Source organism: Liolophura sinensis, chromosome 11 (genome assembly GCF_032854445.1).
Source record: "Liolophura sinensis isolate JHLJ2023 chromosome 11, CUHK_Ljap_v2, whole genome shotgun sequence".
NCBI classification, from domain to species: domain Eukaryota; kingdom Metazoa; phylum Mollusca; class Polyplacophora; order Chitonida; family Chitonidae; genus Liolophura; species Liolophura sinensis.
The window spans coordinates 32,545,363-32,565,807 of NC_088305.1; the positions used below are offsets into that span (position 1 = coordinate 32,545,363).

Here is a 20,445-nt window from a genome sequence, read left to right on the forward strand (position 1 = left end):
TCCATATTTAGCTGAGTAATATGTGAATGATTCTGTACAATCAGTCCACGTAAAAAGCCAGGATGAGTGTTAATTATAAGTGTTAGGTACACATAAAGAAGTAATATATCTGAAAATTACCTAACGAATACAAAGAAAGTGAAAGGCCGATTTGTAAAAGAGCAACAATATTTACACCCAAAGCTAAAATTAACCATGCGGTTGTGTAGGATTTTCTAAAAGACGTAGGACAAGGTAAATGGATGTACTTAACATGAGGTGTCAAAACAGAGACGAAGGCACATAGTTCTTGCCGTGTGGGTGGATATAATGATAAGCTGTTGTGAGGTGAAAAGCGTGCACGCACTGTGGCTACGACACTGGGGTCACGAGAAGTGTCATGACAATTCATAAACGTTCAGTCCGGTTTTCACTGTACAGAGTCTTTCAGTAAGAACTTGCAGAGCAAGCACGAAAGCAGCGTGCATGCAAACTAGTTTTAACAAAGCGTGGTGTGCTATATTGAGGGAGCTGCGACAGTGAAAACAGTTTCAACACAGACTTTAACCCATGTTAGACTTACTCCCACGAAAGGTAAAAATCACCAAAAAAAAAAAATTACAAAACCAAAAACAAAACAGCGCACACAATTGTTAGTGTGAGAATGCTTGCCGAAAGCTGTGCTCGCGGAGTAATATTGAAAATACAACGGTTATACACGCGCAAATGCCTCCAAGTTTGTTCCATGTTCTACATGCTATGTGAGTCACATAGCACAAAAGAGCGTGTCCTACTTATATCTGGATGTAAACAACCATTGGCTTAGCGATACACTGGCTGTTTGTTACGGAGGAATGTAGTGTAGCCCCAGCGTACTTGCTGACCAAGACATAAAAAGGCTGATGCAACTCCCTGTGAAATTTAAAAAGAAAGTGGCATGTACTTTCGCAAGAATACTAATCGAGTTAGTGGATATGAACATGTAGGGCGTTACGGCATGTGCCTGTAAGACGCTAGCTGGTCGCTGAAGTGGAGGTAAACAGCGGGCTTAAGGCATTTATGTACGGCTTGTTACGCATGTAGGACAGAACCAAATGCTGAGCAACTGGGAACACGAAGTTAGCAAAAGTTGTACGATTTGAACCGTGTGCCTGTAGTGCACCTGTAGTGCGCTGTAGTTTAAAAGATAGCCCAGCGAAGACTAACCCTGAGGTATATACATGCTTATTTATATACATATGCACAAGTGGACGGTTCTTCGTACTTGCTTGTGTGGTGTTGCACGTGTAGTAATCTGATGACAAACCAAGAAAAAAACCCACGAAGTAAGCGGTAAGTCTGATTCACACATGATGGCATCAAATACCATAAGTTTGACTCTGATTCGGAACAGAGTATCAGAAACTGAGCAATCTGCCATTCCTATGACAGATTGCGCGAGAAAAGGATCTGCACTTAAGGCGGCTAATGATGGAACACCGATGTCATGTGCCGGTTCAGCCGGAGCTTCTGATTCCGGAGTGCATTCACCGATACCGAATGACCCAAGTGACAGCGTCATTGAAAAGAAGGGAACAGAGCTTGTACTGGTCGTGACAGGTGTGACAGGTGTGACAGGCATGACAACTGAACTGTGCGACAGCGCTTGTAGCGCTGCTGGAACTCACCCGTGTTCCCGTCCTAACGAGGTACCCCATGTGTCACGGATTGCTGAAGATCTCGAAGGAAAGAAGTGTTGTCACGTGATGGGTTGCGACCAAGAACATTTTGAGAAGATCAAATACACAGCCTTTGTTTTTGTGGTCAACATTGCCTTGGTAAGCAGAATGTCACTGTAAAACCATTTGGTTGCAAAAAAGCGGAGTGAGCAAATGTTTTAAATGGGAAGAAATTTCCCATGATGAGTCATGGGTTATATCACTGTCATGGGTTATATCACTGAGTTATGGGTTATGTCACTGAGTCATGGGCTATATCACTGAGTTATAGGTTATATCACTGAGTTATGGGTTATGTCCCTGAGTCATGGGCTATATCACTGAGTCATGGGTTATGTCACTGAGTCATGGGCTATATCACTGAGTCAACTACATGGACACTTACCTCTTTGTATAATTAACTTACTTATTTATTGTTCTGGTTCTCAATCGTCTTTACCTGGGTGATATAAAACGCTCTTTGAAGCAGTTACGCAGTCTCACTTTCGATGGAAACCACTTTTTTTCCAAAATGGCTTTCGTACACACTTCTTAGAGGTGTCGCTCTCTGCGCTCGTTTTACATTACTGCCACCACAAGACAAACTTGACCTTTGCAACCTGTGCGCCTCCTGCAGGCTTGTTTAGGCTTTGCCTCATGACTGGTGTCCTCGCGCGGAACTATTTAATCAGTATTAAATGAATAAATTGTCTCAAGACCATTTTGATGGTGAGAATACACGTGTATAAAGTATTATTAAAACAAAAGATGAGACGGAGATTTTCTTTTCTCTGACATGAATTCCTCCCTTATCACCGTGACCTTGAAAAAAACTTGTTAGTGGCGGCAGTGATGTAAAGCGAACGTGGAGAGCTGCGCATTGGCTACACATTCGTGAAAATGTTTGTTAGTAATTTGCTAAGGGCCTGCCTTTCACTCGTTGTACTCCGGTTTCCTTCACCAATGATAATCACCAATGGAAATTCTGGAGATTATCGGTAATCAGCAATGAGCTAAATAAATACTTCCCTCGCTCTCTTCAAATCTATGTTGGGGCGTGGTAGTAAGCGTACAAGCGCAGCACGATCCATCACCACCAATTCGATCGCTGGGAGTTCAATGCCATACGTCGGAAAGTCTTACATTAACCTGCGAATGAGTGTGAGCTCCTCCGGGCTTTGCTTTGTTTCTGTCCACCATAATTCAGGCCGCCAATGTACGGGAGTGAAATATTTTTCGCACGGCTTAAAACACCAATCAAATAAATAAGTAAATAATTCAAATCCATGTTACACACACGATTTACCTACGACAAAAATCGTTTATACTTTAGATCAAAGATTTCGATTTTCCTTAAAACCTCATCTCCATGCGATAGGAATCTATATTTCATTTCTATTTTCCCCGCAAATCTTAAACTTGTGACACCTGGAGATGTGTGTAACGTGTTGTATGAAAGCCAGCTATGACCATCAACGTTCCACCATAGTATAGCCTGATGATGACTCAGGTTCGGATACAGATCGTTCTACTCCCGCTCCGTTTATTCACTGACATAGGAGGTTTATGATGGTTTAGAAGTTTACAAGGACGCGTTGCCATTACAACTACCGGTATACATGTGTATATAACAAAGCAATTAAGGTTACTATGCATTGCATGAGGTAAAACATCTTTGATACTTTGTCTACATAATTTAATGATATATACAACCACAATTAACAATATTAGCTCACTGGTATGCCAAGAATAATTAACAGATTAACACACCTCTTGTTTATCAGCACACAAAGGTCAATAGTATATGTACATTGTATTCGATTTCATAAAATGAAAGGTCCTTTAACCTGTCTGCAATATTCTTAAGCACAATTATTGCCGTACCCGGCCTTTAAGTACGTTTGGTGTATGAAATGTACTGAACTGCCCCACGTGTTCTCAGTGACTTCTGCTTAAAGCCGTATGTGACAGGGTGCCCGATCTGGCAGAGACACCGCCAATGTGCCGCAAGCACTCGTCCAATTCGTCGAGACTCATTCATCACGCGCAGTTCTGGGTTTACTGTTATGTTTGTAATCCTGTATCACAATAGTATCTACTTTTTGGTTCCGGTTGTCACAGCTAAACGTTCCGGGTAGGTTAAACTACCACACCCACAACGGCCTCTTAACTGCCGTCTCAGGCCTGGGGCACAGTACGACACCCTGTGTGGTAGCCAACATGAGCATATATTTATACTATATACATAACCTGAATTCTCGTCTAAATGTTATGCAGAGAGTCGTTTGTTTCCAATCGGTTTGCGTAAAGGGTACAAATTGTGTGAAATAGCGTTTGTCGTATTTCATTTCAGTAGTTGATTTCGAAGAGTTGATACGACAAATCGCAACCGAGAATGAGTTTTGACTGCCTTATAAAACCTGAACTGTTGTATAATTATAAGTTAATTATGGTTACCTAAGCGTTACCGCAGCTATTAGATTTTAGTGACATAATTCAGTATACTGTCAGCCGAACAACAAAAGTACTAACAACACACCAAGGTCATCCTGACACGTAAGATAATATCTGAATATCAAACTGACTGTAAAAGACTTCAGCGTATAGAGTAATAAAGAAACGCTCTAGCCTATAGGGTAATACAGACTCCAGCCAATTGAGTAATAAAGACTCCAGCCTATAGAGTATTAACGACTCAAGCCTATAGAATAATAAAGACAGACTCCAGCACATAGAGTAATAAAGAAAGACTCCACCCTATAGAGTAATAAAGAAAGACTCCACCCTATAGAGCAATACTGACTTCAGCCTATAGAGTAATACAGACTCCAGCTCATATAGTAATACAGGCAGTTGACGTCAGAGGTAGTGTAGAACAATATTTCCAGCAAACACGATAAACAACCTGGAGTATGGAGTCAACTGCAGAATTTGTCAAATACGTTCTACTATTGGAAGCCATCGTAGCATCGTGATTAGGCTCGACAATGCCAGAAAGGAAATGAGAAAATGGTATACGAAACGATAAGTTGATATAAGGAAGCAAGGGCAAAGTAGCACGAAGGTGAACTGAAGTGATGGCACCAGTATAATTATTGATGGTACGATGGTACGGTGGCACATCGTGTTATCGTTCCGAACTCTTGTGCCATCGTTTCGTACCATTCACGCTTTGCGTAGTGCGCATTAAAAAAATCTTTCGTGAACGAAGCTGTGCATAATGACTTTTATTTCTTCCTTATAGTACACGTGCTTTCTCCAAATAGAGACGTTTTAAATTACCATATTGCGCCAGTAACATTCACTGCCGTCGTTTCGTGGCACCGTCGTGCGACACTGGGATGAATGGATAGTACGAAGATGGTCATAACCGGCTTGGCCCATATCAAAACGATTAAATTCCGCACCAAATTTCTGAATTCATGTCCCTTGTATGTCTATTACAGGGAGGACTCTTCACCTTGACACCCACAGCTTTCCTGGACCTCTTACAGCAGACCGAGTCGAACGTTCAGCAAGGTTCTCTTATGTTTATCATTGGTTCGCTAGGATACACGCTTGGCTCACTCGTCAGTGGTCACCTATACGACAAACTCAACGTCAATGTTATCTTCAGCATTAGCGCCATACTGGCCGGATTCTTCATCATCTTCATACCGATGTCTAGCAGCTTGGCCGTGGTTATCTCCCTTCTCTGTCTCAGCAAGGTCTTCCAAGGAAGTCTTGATTCAGGTATCTGCTGCTTCACCTCCTGAAGACATTGCGTATATGGTTTTCTGTGGGATTTAACGTATCTTTCCGCATCACGTTGTAGTCAGACACCTCATGATGTCTCATTGTAGAGCACCGAAGATGCTAGACATGGTGCCCCTCGGTATTCCTGATATCTACTCAGGAGAAGCCCCAAAGTAAACATCACCAAGATTACCATTGTTAAAAATATATATGTGTATGTACGTATTTATGTATGTATTTATGCTTGGAGTTTTACCCCGTACTTTACAATTTTTCAGTCATGAGTCGACGAGGAGTCATTAGGTGTGTGTACATATACTGCGTCCTCATGTGACAGGGCCAACAAAGTGCTCTCGCCACTGCAGTATTTTGCCGAAAACAGCTGACATGATACCCCAACCAATCACATTGTATTACGTCGGGCCAATCACTAGTGTTTTCTTGCAGTAACCTCTCAGTGCTGAACACAAAGCGAGGCGGCAACCATATTATAGTCCTTGGTGTGACTCGACCCGAGTTTGCTTATGTGGCAAACCTTACCAGCCTCTCTTTCCGTTTAAGAGAAAGATTCTTTTATCAAAGAGTGGAATCAAGCCAGTCTAAAAACTTAGAATGGCTTTTACCATTACACGATGACATGTTTTCATATCTGCCTAGCAAGAGCTTCTGGGAGGCGAGCGCTAGTAAGCTGTTATGAAACTAATTGCCATATGTGGACCAAGCTATGGTATCAAAATAGTTGTCTTTAGGGTCTGTAAAACTGGCTCAAAATAGTATGTCATAAACGCTGGATGTCAATCCGAGATAAAGAATGTGTTAAGAATGTTCATCTTCAGTGTGAGTAATTGCTTCAACCCGACAAAATGTCACACACAGTAATTACCTAAATGCACTGCGGATTACGACAGTGAAATCATTATGTTATGACTCACTCTTCTCTTTGTGTAGCCAACCGCACATAGCATTACACAGAAGTCAGAATACAAAGTCCGTTTATATCTGGAAAGCATTCTCCGGAACCACGGCTAGATCCTCGCATAAGTCACGTGGTATTAGCCACTCCGTTATACAAACCAGTAAATAAGAATTTGTCTGAATTCTTCTCCTTCCGCCAGATGTTAAGAACATGTAATGACACATACCATTTGCAATGTTCATGCATCTGTCAACATCCCATCCTTTTTGGTTTCAGGTAGTACTTTGTTGTGCGCAAGAATATGGGGTAATGCGGCGAATCCTTACCAGCAAGCTGTAACGTTCTTCTACGCACTGGGAGGAATTATTACGCCTTTCGCGATGGAGCCGTTCTTGTTTGTATCAAAAGAACCCCAGTTAGAAGCAAATCGATCCGGACACATCGCCTTGGGTACTTTTGTCATGGGCTGGAGCGACAGGAACGACAGTGCGATCGGAAAGTCCAGCCAAAGTCTTGCAATCCAATCAAACTCCAATTTATTCCTACCTTTCATTATTTTTGGTACCTTTAGCGTGTTAACATCAATGCCTTTCGTCCTGAAGGTCTTCTGTGAGAAGGTCGTATGCAAACGCGATATATCTACGGGGTCTCCAGGAAGCAAGTCACGGTCGTCAGGCATTTCCGGGAAGCTAGTCGTCTTTACACTGATCCTGATCGGTGCATTTTTCATGGCTTACGGATACCTATGGGGTCTTGGTGAATATTCTATGCCATTTACCGTGGACTATCTGGGCTGGAGCAAGAAAGAGGGAACGCAGCTTAACTCAGTCACATGGAGCGCTCTGGCTGCTGGTTGTTTCGTTGGTATCTTCGTGGCTCGCTGTCTCCGGCCATCCTACATGATTCTTGTCACTCTGACCCCAATTACGTTAGGCCTTCTCGCTCTCCTCCTGGCTGCTCGCAGTTCGGGACAGGTCGTTTGGATCGCTTATATCTTTATCTTCGCCGGAGCGGGATCGCTGCATCCGGCCGCTGTTTCCTGGGTGGATCAGAGACTGATCCGAGTAAATGGCAAAATCTGTAGCCTCTTCGTCGTGACCATGTCTTTAGGGGACGTGACAAACAACCTTCTTCTGGGCTACCTCTTCCAGAACGACTCTCCGATGTGGTACGTTTATCTCACCTTCGGCAGCTCTGTGTTCCAATGGATGGTGTTACTCGGTTTGTACAGCACGAAGTTTGTCAAACGCGGACAGTTTGCCCTCAAAGATGCACGATCAGAACAGGCAGATGTTGCTAGCGTTCCTATCCCCCAAGATTAGATGATGTGTATTCATGTATCTTTCGGTGCTGTCCACAAAATGCTTTCCACTTTCGTGCTAATATAAAAGACTAAGGCATGGACAGCGAAGACAGTGCTGTATATGTCGCTGGCAAATGACCATATGTACTAGAGGAGTGTATAAGGTACTAATTTTTAAGCATATGAATTAATAGTCGTAATATAATTATTTGTTTATTTGATTGGTGTACTCAAGAATATATCTCTTATACGACGGCTGTCAAAACGTTATATATGGTGAGCGGAAAGTGGAAAAAAAGTCCGGGGAAAACCCATGGCCATCCCTTGGACTTGAACTCGGAGCGACCCCATTGGTGAGGGGCTCCTGGTTTATACCTCTGCCCCAGTAGAAACAAACCCCTTTTCTAGTAAATTGACAAGAAGCCGGATTTCATCGCTAATACATGTGACTATTTGCCAACTATCATACTGTCTCGCTGAATTACGGTTGGATTTTAACTGTTTGTGTAAATGCTTAAAAACAGCCACTTACACGCCCTCTGCCACCATGGGTGACACAAAAAATCTCAGATAAATACAGTGCAGTGATGTTAATAGCTATTTATTAGATGTAACTGGCCTAGACAGTTTTTAATGTTAAGACAAAGCTTTGTCCTGAACAGTTCAGGAAAACGGGGCTTTCCTTGTACTCAACTCGACCTCGATCGCGGAACGTCTTTTTCTGTATTTGACGGAATCAACCCAGACTGAGGGACATACCTTAATCATGCACCAGGAGTTGAAGATTACTTCGAAGTTTGTGCCCCCTTTTTAACAGATCTGAAAACTTACGGCTTGTTCAGTATTTTCAGCAAAGTTGATAGACAAGTTATTGCCTTTCGTTACGATATAATTGAAAGACGTACAGCAATGAGAGTAAGGCCAGAACAACGACAGAGTAGAAATTGGCAAATGTTCACACGTAACCGATGAAATACGGCCTCTTGCCAATTTACCTAGGTCAGGGTTTTATTATAGCTGCTCATGTAATTGCATAAATAGTAGCGATTGGCTTAATAGAATTAGGTAAAACAAATATGCAGTGATATTAATTGCAATTTATTAAACGTCACAGGTCCAGAATTACTAAGTGCTGTGTTGTCATCACATTTAAAGTACAAGACATCATCTGGCCAAAACATATTGCAATCGAAAACAGGATTTTGAAGTTTTCCATAAAGGAACATATTTTGTCATTTTAATGAGATTTCACCGAATAACATGTAGAACAAAATGTCAATACTGCACAAATGGCTGGTGTGAATTGCGGCAGACATCTTGAGAATTTTATCCAACCAGACACGTTGCTATCAGATTGCGCGGTTTAATGTGTGACGCAGCCTTTACCCATTCACTCCATGAAGTGACATATGAAAACACAGAAATACTGCATAAGACATCATTTTAAGATCGTTTACAACGATTTAGTTACGTGTAACCGAGAGGCCATTTCGCATTGTGTTGTGGGAAAGGTTTGTATCATTTGCAGGCCACCACAGACGTAAAATTAGATGATTTACATGCCATGTAACATTCAACGACGGTGTCAGACAGTAGCATACAGTCTCGGCCTAAACCGTAGTAGATCCGTTGTAGATCTGTAGATCCAAGGTCTACTTAGACACGCTGTTCAAATTATACAAATATATTTTTTGTCGTTCATGTCATCGTTTAATTTGAAGTTTTTAAATAACAAATATTTGAGTGAAAAAATTATCAAGGATGCCCAAAGTTTGTAGGAATGAGAAGACGGCATGTCACCGAACAATGCTTAAAATTAGTTATATCGTGTGATATTTTTCTGTGTCTTTTTCTCTGATCTTATGAGAATTGCTTCTTTCTTGCATACCAGGGACAATTTTTTTGTTTTCTTTAATGAAATACAGTAAAATTCTTTAAACCCCGTGTTCAAACCCAGGTGATTTTTCTGACTTCCACGATAACTGGGTCAGTACTTCTCTCATCTTTGAAGCCACCACCACAAAACTGAAGCATAAAATTCAGGGACAGTTGAATGCTTAGATCAGCCTCGGTGGTACTTTTATTTACTTCCATATGTTTCAGAACTGAGCATGAATGTAGCTGCACAACAATCCCATTGTTATTTTAATACTATTTCGTACAAATTTATTTAGTGAAATAATTTGTTTAATTTGTAAATATTTAGTGATCAAGATCAACAGCACATCCCCTCCGGAAGCTACGACCTGAAACAGGAATAATCCGTCCGTGTATCTGCAGGCGTAAACTGTAAATGATGTAGCAGGCTTTCTGTATCAACAGTTCAAGCAGTGGAAGAAATACCCTCTTAGTATGTCTAGTTATCGAGAAAGCTATTTATCACTTCAACCTTCATCGCCGAAGTTCACAGCTTTTACCTAACCTACGATACAAACGGAAAAAAACTTCGACACTAGAGAGCTAGAGTAAACGTGACGTCACCTTGCTGTCGGAAAATGGTGACGCGCTGAAAATTCAGGTACCTTGAAAGGCAGTCTTTCAGCGAACATAAACATTGGTCAGGTGCTGTCTTTCACTTCAACATACAATCACATTAGGCCTCGGGGATGCTTTATCCACCAGCAGAATCCCGGTTTATGCATGAATACAATATAATTAAAAGACGTACAGCAGTGAGTAAGACCAGACCAGCGACGAAAGTGTGATAGCTTGTAAATGGTCACACGTAACCGGTGAAATACGGCCTCTTGTCAATTGACCTCAGTCAGGCTTTCGTGTAAATGCATAAATAGTATCAATTTACACGCCCCCTATTACCAGGTAAGCGTCATCTCAGTATGTGCCAGCTTCTTAAAGAGAACGTGCATCGGTCAAGCAGTTCTAGAGGTCGACAGTAGCCATACCGACTCATGAAAATGAATCATAACGGTCCTCCTACAGACCTAAAGGCAATCTGTAAGTATGAAGTGAGGGGGGCGGGGGGGGGGGGGGGTGCTAATTCTTTGTCCTTGCCTGAACCCTCAGCTCGTGTGTAAGAGCCATTGAAAAGCAAGCTTCATTAACCACTGCCAAGGGCTATCTGCGGTTTCCGAACACCCTATTGCTGGTAACCGACGCATAAGTGAACTATTTTTGAGTACGGTCAAATATAATACATGCTAAATATGCATAATAGGAAGCCATATTTAGAAAGGTATTTACATTTACTATATATATGTAGGCACCTGTACCATAGAAACTATGGAAAGGTATTAAAATATCCAAAATAATTATAGTCCAAGGTCGTGTTGACCAAAGAATTTGACCAAATGTCTTTCATTGGTCAATGAGTGGGTATCAACATAGATGATAGGAAAATGTGGAAACTTCCTTTTACCTTCATTTTAACCATTTTTTTACGTTTCTGTTTCATTTATTTCTTCATTTCTATATGTAAATTGCAATGTAGGATAAATCAAGTTTTGTTTCATTTTTTAATTATATGCACATATACAAATAAGGAGCAGGTATTTTTTTATTTCTTGAGGGAGCTGGTCGTGTTTGAGCGCTTTAAGTGCTTGATTTTCAGTTTTCAGAGCACATACGGTTGTTTCAATACTAACGCGGTGTCAAGGGTTTGGACCCGCTTTCACCGCTCGTGGCGCCGTGGTGCGTTAATGGCAAATAGCTCTCTAATGGCTCTTTGCACAGACTGATGTTCGTTACAAAACAGCTTGTCTTCCACCAATATGGTATTTTTATCTGTAATCCAAATAACAGTGCTTTACCTCAGTCATTCCGTTTTGCTTCATCAATAAAACTGGCCTTCATAGTGTTTTGAGTGTGTACATGTATAATATATTTTCTGCAGTGTGTACATATATAACATTTATCCTGCAGAGTATACAAACATTCTGCAGTGTACATATTATATAATATATATTCCGCAGAGTGTACATATGAAACATATACTCCGCAGAGTGTACATATATAATATATACTCTGCAGAGTGTACATATATAACATACATCCTGCAGAGTGTACATATATAATATATACTCTGCAGAGTGTACATATATAATATATACTCTGCAGAGTGTACATATATAACATACATCCTGCAGAGTGTACATATTTAATATACATCCTGAAGAGTGTACATATATAACATACATTCTGCAGACAGTGCATATATAATATACATTCTGCAGAGTGTACATATACAATATACTTTCTAAAAGGGTACATATGTAATATACAATCTGCAGAGTGTACGTGTATAATATACATGCTGCAGAGTGTACATATATAATGTATATGCAGAGGGTATATATGTTATATACACTCTGCTGAGTGTACATATATAATATACACCCTACAGAGTTTACATATATAATATACATTCTGCAGAGAATACATATATAATAAACTGACGGCCAAAAGAAGCTTCACAAAAAGTTCAAATCAATTTATTTTGCCAAAGCAAAAAACAAGATAACTGATGTTTAATATATTGAAAAGACGAATGCATTTAGATATTGAAAGTCTTCAGTAAGAACGGACAAACTAGCCCTCAAATCATTTTACAAGTGAACAAACAGAGCAGGGGTAGAAAAATAGCTATTCCATCTTGGTTAACAATGGGCAGAGTAAACAAAAAGTTGAATATTTTTTAAATCAGTCAATATCAAAACCAATCAGTATCGAATGTGAAAAAGTCAGTCGTCTGATGAGATGACGTTGGATTCGTTGCCATTCATTTTGGAGAGCTAATGTCAGGTGTGGCCGTTGTCTTACTCCACAACCCATGATACTCCAAAGGTGTTCTATGGGGGACATATTTGGGGAAAGTGCATGCCGCGGCAAGACGTTGACGTCGAGCTGTATGGGTCTGGCGTTGTGATGCTGGTACAGGACACCAAGTGGTTGCTCTTGAAGGAATGGCAGGACAAAAGGACGTAGAATATCATCCGCGTAACTTTGAGCAGTTATGTTCCCATAGATGATGACCAGTGGTGCCCGTTCCTCTCCACAAATCCCACTCCACACCATGATGTAGCCATTTGTTCACCTCTTCGACGGTAATATCGCTGTCTGCCATCGGCCAGAAACAGGCAGAAACGGCTTTCATACGTGAAAAAACACGTTGGCAATCACATCGCTGCGTACGGCGTAGAATTCGAGCCCATCGCAACCTCTGGCGACGATGTTCGGCTGTCAACAACTGCCCTCTAAAGGGTCGATAGAACCTAATTCCGTGAGCCATGAGTCTCCTGGACACGGTCTGCTGACTGACCCAGTGACCTAAGGCATGGATTGGCGATGACGTCATTGTCAGGAAGCGGTTCCTCAAGTTTGGTACACAGGTGCCTGTCTTCTCTGGGCGTAGTTTTCCTACAATAATTTGATATTAATTTGCTGAAAAGGCTGGTTAAATTTAACTCACGGAGTCGTAAAGTTTCTTTGGCCGTCAGTTTATATATTTTGCGGGATGGACATAAATAAGATACATTTTTCAGAGTGTACATGTATAAGATACATTCTACTGAGTCTACATATATAATATACATTCTGTAGAGAGTAGAAATACAATATATGCACAGTGTACATATAAAATATATACTCTGCAAAGCGTACATATATAATATAAACTTGGCGCCATTAAAAACGCACGTTTGAAATTGTATCCGTGCGCCACAAAAGTCGATTGTTCAGTGACTGTGCGTGGTTCATCGTTTGTGAACGTTGCGTTGCAGGTAGTGCACGACCGTGTGTTATTCCGACGCACCCTTTGTGTGCGTTACGTAACAGTGCGGAATATCGGCCATTGAGTGCTGTGTCAGCGCTGAGAGCACATGTCACTGCACAGTTGTGGTGTGCTCAATACGTTACACCACGTTAACCACAAAGACAAACAACATTTCAAAAAAACGGTACCATGCCCAGACATTCGGCAGATTATACATATATAAAATACATTCTGCAGAGTGTACATATATAAAATATAGTTTGCAGAGTGTACATATATAATATACATTCTGCAGGGAGTATATATATATATATATATATATATATATATATATATATTTTGCAGTGTGTATACATATAATATACATTCTGAAAAGTGTACAAATATAACACATATTCTGCAGAGTGTACATATATACTATATACTCTGCACAGTGTACATATATAATATATACTCTGCACAGTGTACATATATAATATATACTCTGCACAGTGTACATATATGCTATATACTCTGCACAGTGTACATATATAATATATACTCTGCACAGTGAACATATATAATATATACTCTGCACAGTGTACATATATATAATCTATATTCTGCAGTGTGTACATTTATAATATATATTCTACACAGAGTACATATATAAAATATATTTTGCAGAGTGTAAATATATAATATATATTCTACAGAGACAACACATATAATATGTATTTAGTAGTTTGTACACATATAATATATATTCTTCAGAGTGTACATTTATAATATATATTTCGCAGAGTGTGCACATATGATATATATTCTGCACTGTGTAAGTATATAATGTATATTCTGTACTGGGTACATATATATTATATATTTTGCGGAATGTACATATATAATATGTATTTTGCAGTGTGTAGATATATAACATGTGTTTTGCAGTATGTACGTATATAATATGTACTGAATTCCAAAAGCGACTGGGAGAAATAGTATAAACTGCAAATGAGTAAGAGCCAGTTAACTTATGAAGAACATATTTCTCTTACACAAGACAATAACTCAATTAAAAGCTCATATCGTGCTGATTCTTCTGAATGAATGGAAATAGGAGAACTCATTTTATTTGTCTCAAGAGCCTTTTGGAATTATTTTTCTGCTGGAATAAAAATTAACGTCAATAGCGAGTTTGACCTCCATTTTTAGTGTCAGTAACAGCAGCACATCTACCCATGTTGTTGAAGAGACTTCGGATGAACCTCCGAGGAATGTTATTGTAAGTGTCAACGGCGCTTTGTTGCAGTTGTTGCAAGGTAACTGGTTGATGGCGAATGCGGTGCTTGATAAAATTTAAATCGGGACTTATACCAGGCCAATCCATCGTCTGGATGCCGTCGTTCATCCAGAAATGTCTGTGTCAATCTTTCGGTATGTCCTCTTTCATTATCTTGCTGTAGAACAAGATTGTAAAAAAATGGAACAACTACAGGCCTCAACACTTCATCGACGTAGCGATCCGCCGTGACGCCTCTACCACGTCCTTGTCCATTGTTTTGAAACGGGCGAAACCTGGCGTCCCCAGCTGAGTACACCCGCCACCCCCACCCCCCACCCTCAACACATGGATCACTGAACCAATCACTTGTAAGTCACCATACCCTGACTCGGCCGTTCACTGCATCGATGCAAAATCGACTTTCATCGGAAAAGACCGTATTCTGCCATTGCCCATTGCGCTAGTTCCGATGACCCGCGGCCCAGTTAAGTCGAACGCGTCTGTGACGTGGAGTCAAACGTGACTCAACATAAGGTCGACGGCAACGCAAAAAATTAAAATCGGTACAATTTGGTGCCGCCTGGCACCACTGTTGCTGCGTTTGCGGAAGATACCCATCTTTAAAATTGAAAAACACTCCCTGGAACGTCCATTACATATCTACTCACTTTTGATTACTCAGCATGTACTTCCGACTTGACAATGGAAAAATTCCCGTCTCCTTTGGAATTCAGTATATATTCTGCAGTGTGTACGTATAAAATATAAACTACCGGGCAAAAGAAACGTATAACCTTGTTCAGCACCACAAGAAAGAGAAAGAAAGACAGACAGACAGTATCAACATGATAAGCATTATATTGCAATAAACCATTTTCCAAGTTCTGTTCAAAAATTCAAAGCCATATGGATATTACACTTGCTGTCAGGCAGAGTAAAGAAGGCATGGGGTAAATCTGAAAAATTACACAAATGCAAGTAAAGGGACTCCCTTAAAAAGGTGTACCTAATGTCCTATCCTGTCATAAGACAGATCGTTAGTAGCGTGTGTGAGCACCCATTGCATCAATTAAAGCCAAAATACGTCCTCTCATGGAAGTCGTTAGTCGCCGGATGACGTCATCAGGAATTCTGTCCCACTCCTCAAATAAAGCCTGTTTGAGCTGTTGCCTGTTTTGTGGAGGAGGGACGCGTTGTCTCAGACGTCGATCAAGATGATCCCACAGATGCTCTAAGGGATTCATGTCTGGCGATCGTGCTGGCCAAGGCAGTGCGTTGACATCAACGGTGTCCAGATAATTTAGTACAACTCTGGCGGTATGAGGTCGTGCAATGTCCTGCTTCAAAAGGATACCCCTTTGCTATTGATGCACGAATGGCACCACAACAGGTTCCAATATTTCATCTCGGTATCTTTGGCCAGTCAGATTTCCCTGGATGATGACCAATCTCGTTCTCACCTGTCCACAAATTCCGCCCCATACAAGCACCCCACCAGCACCAAAAGGGTGGACATTCTGAATGCAGTTTTGTGCCAATCGCTCTCCCCTGCGTCGATACACACGAATTCGACCATCATTTCTGAAGAGGTTATATCGGCTTTCATCAGTGAACAGCACCCTTTCCCAGTCTCGTCGCTGTCATCGACGTACAACTCTTGCCCAACGCAACCTGCTTTGACGGTGTAGGGGAGTCAATGCCATTCCACGGAAGGGGCGATAGGCTCTGATACCACTCACGCGGAGTCGTCGTAAGACTGTGCGTCTGCTGATGGAGTGTCCCAGTGCCGTTTCCGCCGTTTCCGCCGTTGACGTCGCCGTCACAAACCGGTTACGCAGGTGGATTGTGCGGATGTACCGGTCTTCGCCAGGCGTTCTAACACTTGGCCTGCCCGATCTTGGACGATCTTGTGTCCTGCCTGTTAGGCGGTAACGACCCAACAGTCTGCTGATGGTGGCTTGGCTGCAACTGAACGTTCTGGCAATGTGGTGTTGGCTGGCCCCCATGTCGGCCATACCAGTGGCTCTATCACGTTCTGCTTGTGTGAGTCTCGGCATCTCTTCGATGTTTTTATGGTATTGCACCCTTACCATGTGCTACATCGGTATTTATACGGCGGTCATTATCGAGAATTTTCAACAGGGCCCGAAAACCTGTTTTTCCGATTTTTCATGATGTCTTACACCAATTTCAATGAATCTCGTTAAAAAGTGACGTGTACACAGGGTGCTTATGTGCAAACGTATTCGCACAACGTTCAAACTTATTCAACTTATTTTTCCATAGAAAAAACTGCATTTAAAAGTTATACGTTTCTTTTGCCCGGTAGTTTATATTCTGCAGAAACTTGTTAGTTTAGTGTTTATTAATTGAATTGAGTGAGTGAGTGAGTGCTTGGGGTTTAACGTCGTGCTCAACAATTTTTCAGTTATATGACGACGAAGGAATCCTTAGGGTGCATGTACGTGTAATGTGCCTCCCTGTTGCAGGATTTCCATCGCTCTTTGATTTAGTGCTGCTTCACTGAGACGACTTGCCGAAGGCAAGTAAGCCGACCCGCCCGAGCCATTATAGTGATACGGGTCAACCAGTCATTGCACTATGGCCTTCACGCTGAACACCAAGCGAGGAAGTTACAACTTCCTCTTTTAAAGTCTTAGGTGTGACTCGATCAAGGTTTGATCCTGGATCTACCGGTCCCGAAGCGGACGCTCTACCAATTGTGCTATCCGGGCCGTTCATGTAAATGCTTTGATTGATACTTGTTGCTGCCTCTCTCAGTACCGAGAGATTAGAGTGACGAAACTGGCTTGATTGTCCCGGTTTTAGTATATTGTGACTGGGTGATGAGTCATATCTAGTGTCTTCAGCATGAGACTTCAATGGCCGCACGGACTTGCTCTGCCACAAGAAGCCACAGTATACGTATGCACATCTAATGACACAGCATCTTCACACAACTGAAGCATTGTTATGTTTGGCGTTGCTTTCTTGTCGAACTAATGCTGTCTGGCTTCGACAAATAGTGCATGTCGTCCAAAATTAAAAACCCCAACAAAAACACACAGCACGATCACCTGTGCTTGATTTGTCATTGATGACATATATATATATAATATCTGGAACAATGTTTATATTTCTGGATAAAACAAAACCCCATGCTAATTGTTTTTTATTTTGCCGGGATTTTTTTCATTTATACAGACGCCACATAAGTAAGTACGCCGCACAAACAGGATCAAATGGTGAGTAAAAGTTAGCACCGGACCCAGTATCCTGCCTCGAGCTCTGAATAGGGCTTTGGTGAAAACAACAGTGTACAACATCTCTCCTTCTGCGGGTCGTATGGCTTGTGACCGCAGCATCCTGTGCTCTCGTCACTGTACAACGGCAGTAGCACACTGCTGCAGCAGGAAAACACCCTGCTGTCATAGACATTCTGATGGCAACAGCCGGAAAACATACCGAACTCAAGTGCACGAACGGAATCACCGCAGCAGAACTCCTGTCCCAATTTGAATGGCTTTCCATGGCAGCAACCGGTGGTTTTACGGTCGTATGTCCCTCTGCCGCAACAGCCGGCCGATGGCGTGGAAACATTGTAAACAGTGTCATCACAGCAGCGCTGCGAAGCTATGTTGTATGCCGTACCACCGCAACAACTCATCTGACCAGTACTGCTGAAGAGAGTTCCACCACAGCAGATTTTCTCGTTCTTGTTGTATATTTGAGAGTCACAACACAGATGATGTTTTGGATCCAAGTCGTACAATTGGTTACCACAACACACCTGGTTGTTCAGATCAAATGTACCGCTAGCGCAGCAGCCGTGGGTGTCGGGGCCATGGTTTTGAACAACCCCAGAGCAGCACAGCTGCGTGTGGGAGTTGAATGTGACCTCTCCACAGGGAAGGAATACAGAAGGCGTCTTTCGAACAGACCCTTCGTAGCAAAGCTCAGTCCGATAGTCTAGAGTCTGGTTTCCACAACATGGCTGCCCTGCTTTGCCCGCCCAAAGCGTCATCTGGTACATGCCTCCCTCCTTTGTGTAACAGCACACATCATCTTTACGGTTCATCGGCTGTATACCACAACAACTGGAGTGAATATTGTCCGACATCACTCTCGGATATATCACCGTCCGACCGTAGGCGGTGCAGCATACTTCGTTGACCCGGTGGACAGGATGGTCGCCACAGCATCGGTAGTCCGTATAAGAGGCGTTGTGAACGTTGCCACTACAACAGCTCTGATAGTTAGCCACATAGACCTGGGCGCCACAGCACCGTTCCTCATAGCCTCCCACTGTCTTCTGCCAAATCCGCCCCTCACAGCACAGCTGGCTTTGTGGGTTGTACAGGCTGTTTCCACAACAGGCGTTCCCGCGCTCAGACTTGACTTCGATTTTTCCACCACAACAGACTTGGGCTGCGGAGTTATACGGCTGGCCGTCACAACACTCCATGAACGGCTTCTCCTTCTTCAGAACTTGGTTTCCGCAACAGAACTCCCGTGCTGGATGGTACATGAGGGAACCACAGCAGAGGGTGTCCATTGTGCTGAAGGGTTTCTTCAGGAGCATTCCCAAGCAGCAGGAGTGCGACCAGATGTTGTAGCTCTCACCATTACACAAGGCCAAGTCTGAAACATGAAGAGAAGAGAGGAAATTTTAACCAGAGACTTATGTATACGTGTACATCCCCAGATGGCAGTCCATGTATTTTCTTCTCGTTGTTTACTTATTTCATTTTACGCCCTAGTTCAGAATATTTCACATATATATTACGGTGTTCAGGTATATATACCAGGAGCTGACATAAACTGCCCAAGAAATCGTGTATTTTTCATTTAAACATACACACAAACTGTCTGTCCCAAACCAAAGCAAATAAAAAGCTACATTGTAGGCTGTAAAACCAGAGTACCGACTATTTTTAAAACATGGTGGATTTCGAGTAATAACTGTTTTGTTTTTTTTTTCTTATCTGTCCGAACAGTTTTGTTTCATTTTTGATGTTCTCACTACTATATCAAAGACCTGAACCTCCTCGTCTTTTCACCTTGTTCTCGCCGCGATGAGGCTGAAATATTGCCGAAGTAGCGTTAAGCCATAATCATTCATTCATTCATTCATTCAGAGTAGCGACAATAGGGTAATAGTTGACAAATGGTCACCCGTAACAAATAAAACAAATCTGGTAAACTTATTCTTTATGAGACAAAGTCATTAGCTTTAAAAGTGTGTATTTGTTGACGTGTTCATGCTTCGCAGACTGTCATATTGAGTCAGTCCCATTAGTTAATTATGCGTGGTTTATTCAACTCGATACGTATTGCCGAAAAGCGATACCTTTTGAATGAGTTCAATAATTATCAGACGAGTTAAAGGCGAGGGAACATAACGCAATGGTACAGAAAGGTAAGAAACTTACCACTGGCCTTTGTCTGGATAAAGACTTGCCAAACGAAGATTACAACTAACGCGCTATTCTTCATCCTCTCTCTGTACAAACCCACTTACAATGTTTCTCTTTACCTCATAAACTCGCCTTTTATAAGAACGTCTAGGCAACGACGATCTCTAAAGTCACGATTTCAGACTTGCTGGAATTTTGACTTGGTTACCCAGCGGACAAACAATTTACATCAGCAAATACACTGTTTGGAATAAAGAGCGAAGTAAGTATATTGGGGATGGTTTAGACTTACTGACCGCACGTAAGGAATGTGGAATTCATTGTGACCTTACATAAATTCACGGCTTGCTTACAGGCGCTGATGTACTTTAATTAAGCAAAGGGGAAGTCCCAAATGACTGAGCGAATG

At 41.8% G+C, this 20,445-nt stretch overlaps 2 protein-coding genes across 2 annotated transcripts; one reads left to right on the forward strand and one right to left on the reverse strand.

The window, feature by feature from the left end:
* Positions 1 to 1,016: 1,016 nt before the first annotated feature.
* Positions 1,017 to 10,597, forward strand: LOC135477580 (sodium-dependent glucose transporter 1C-like). Its single transcript, XM_064757734.1, has 3 exons — positions 1,017 to 1,796; positions 5,123 to 5,408; positions 6,604 to 10,597. The coding sequence occupies exons 1-3, from the start codon at positions 1,329 to 1,331 to the stop codon at positions 7,647 to 7,649; spliced, it is 1,800 nt and encodes a 599-aa protein (XP_064613804.1). The 5' UTR covers positions 1,017 to 1,328; the 3' UTR covers positions 7,650 to 10,597.
* Positions 10,598 to 15,171: 4,574 nt separating this feature from the next.
* Positions 15,172 to 20,122, reverse strand: LOC135477436 (galaxin-like). The gene is made up of 2 exons (XM_064757537.1): positions 20,052 to 20,122; positions 15,172 to 19,260 (listed from the first exon to the last, which is right to left on the reverse strand). Exons 1-2 carry the CDS (start codon positions 20,113 to 20,115, stop codon positions 17,876 to 17,878), a joined length of 1,449 nt encoding a protein of 482 aa, XP_064613607.1. The 5' UTR covers positions 20,116 to 20,122; the 3' UTR covers positions 15,172 to 17,875.
* Between the last annotated feature and the right edge of the window lie 323 nt (positions 20,123 to 20,445).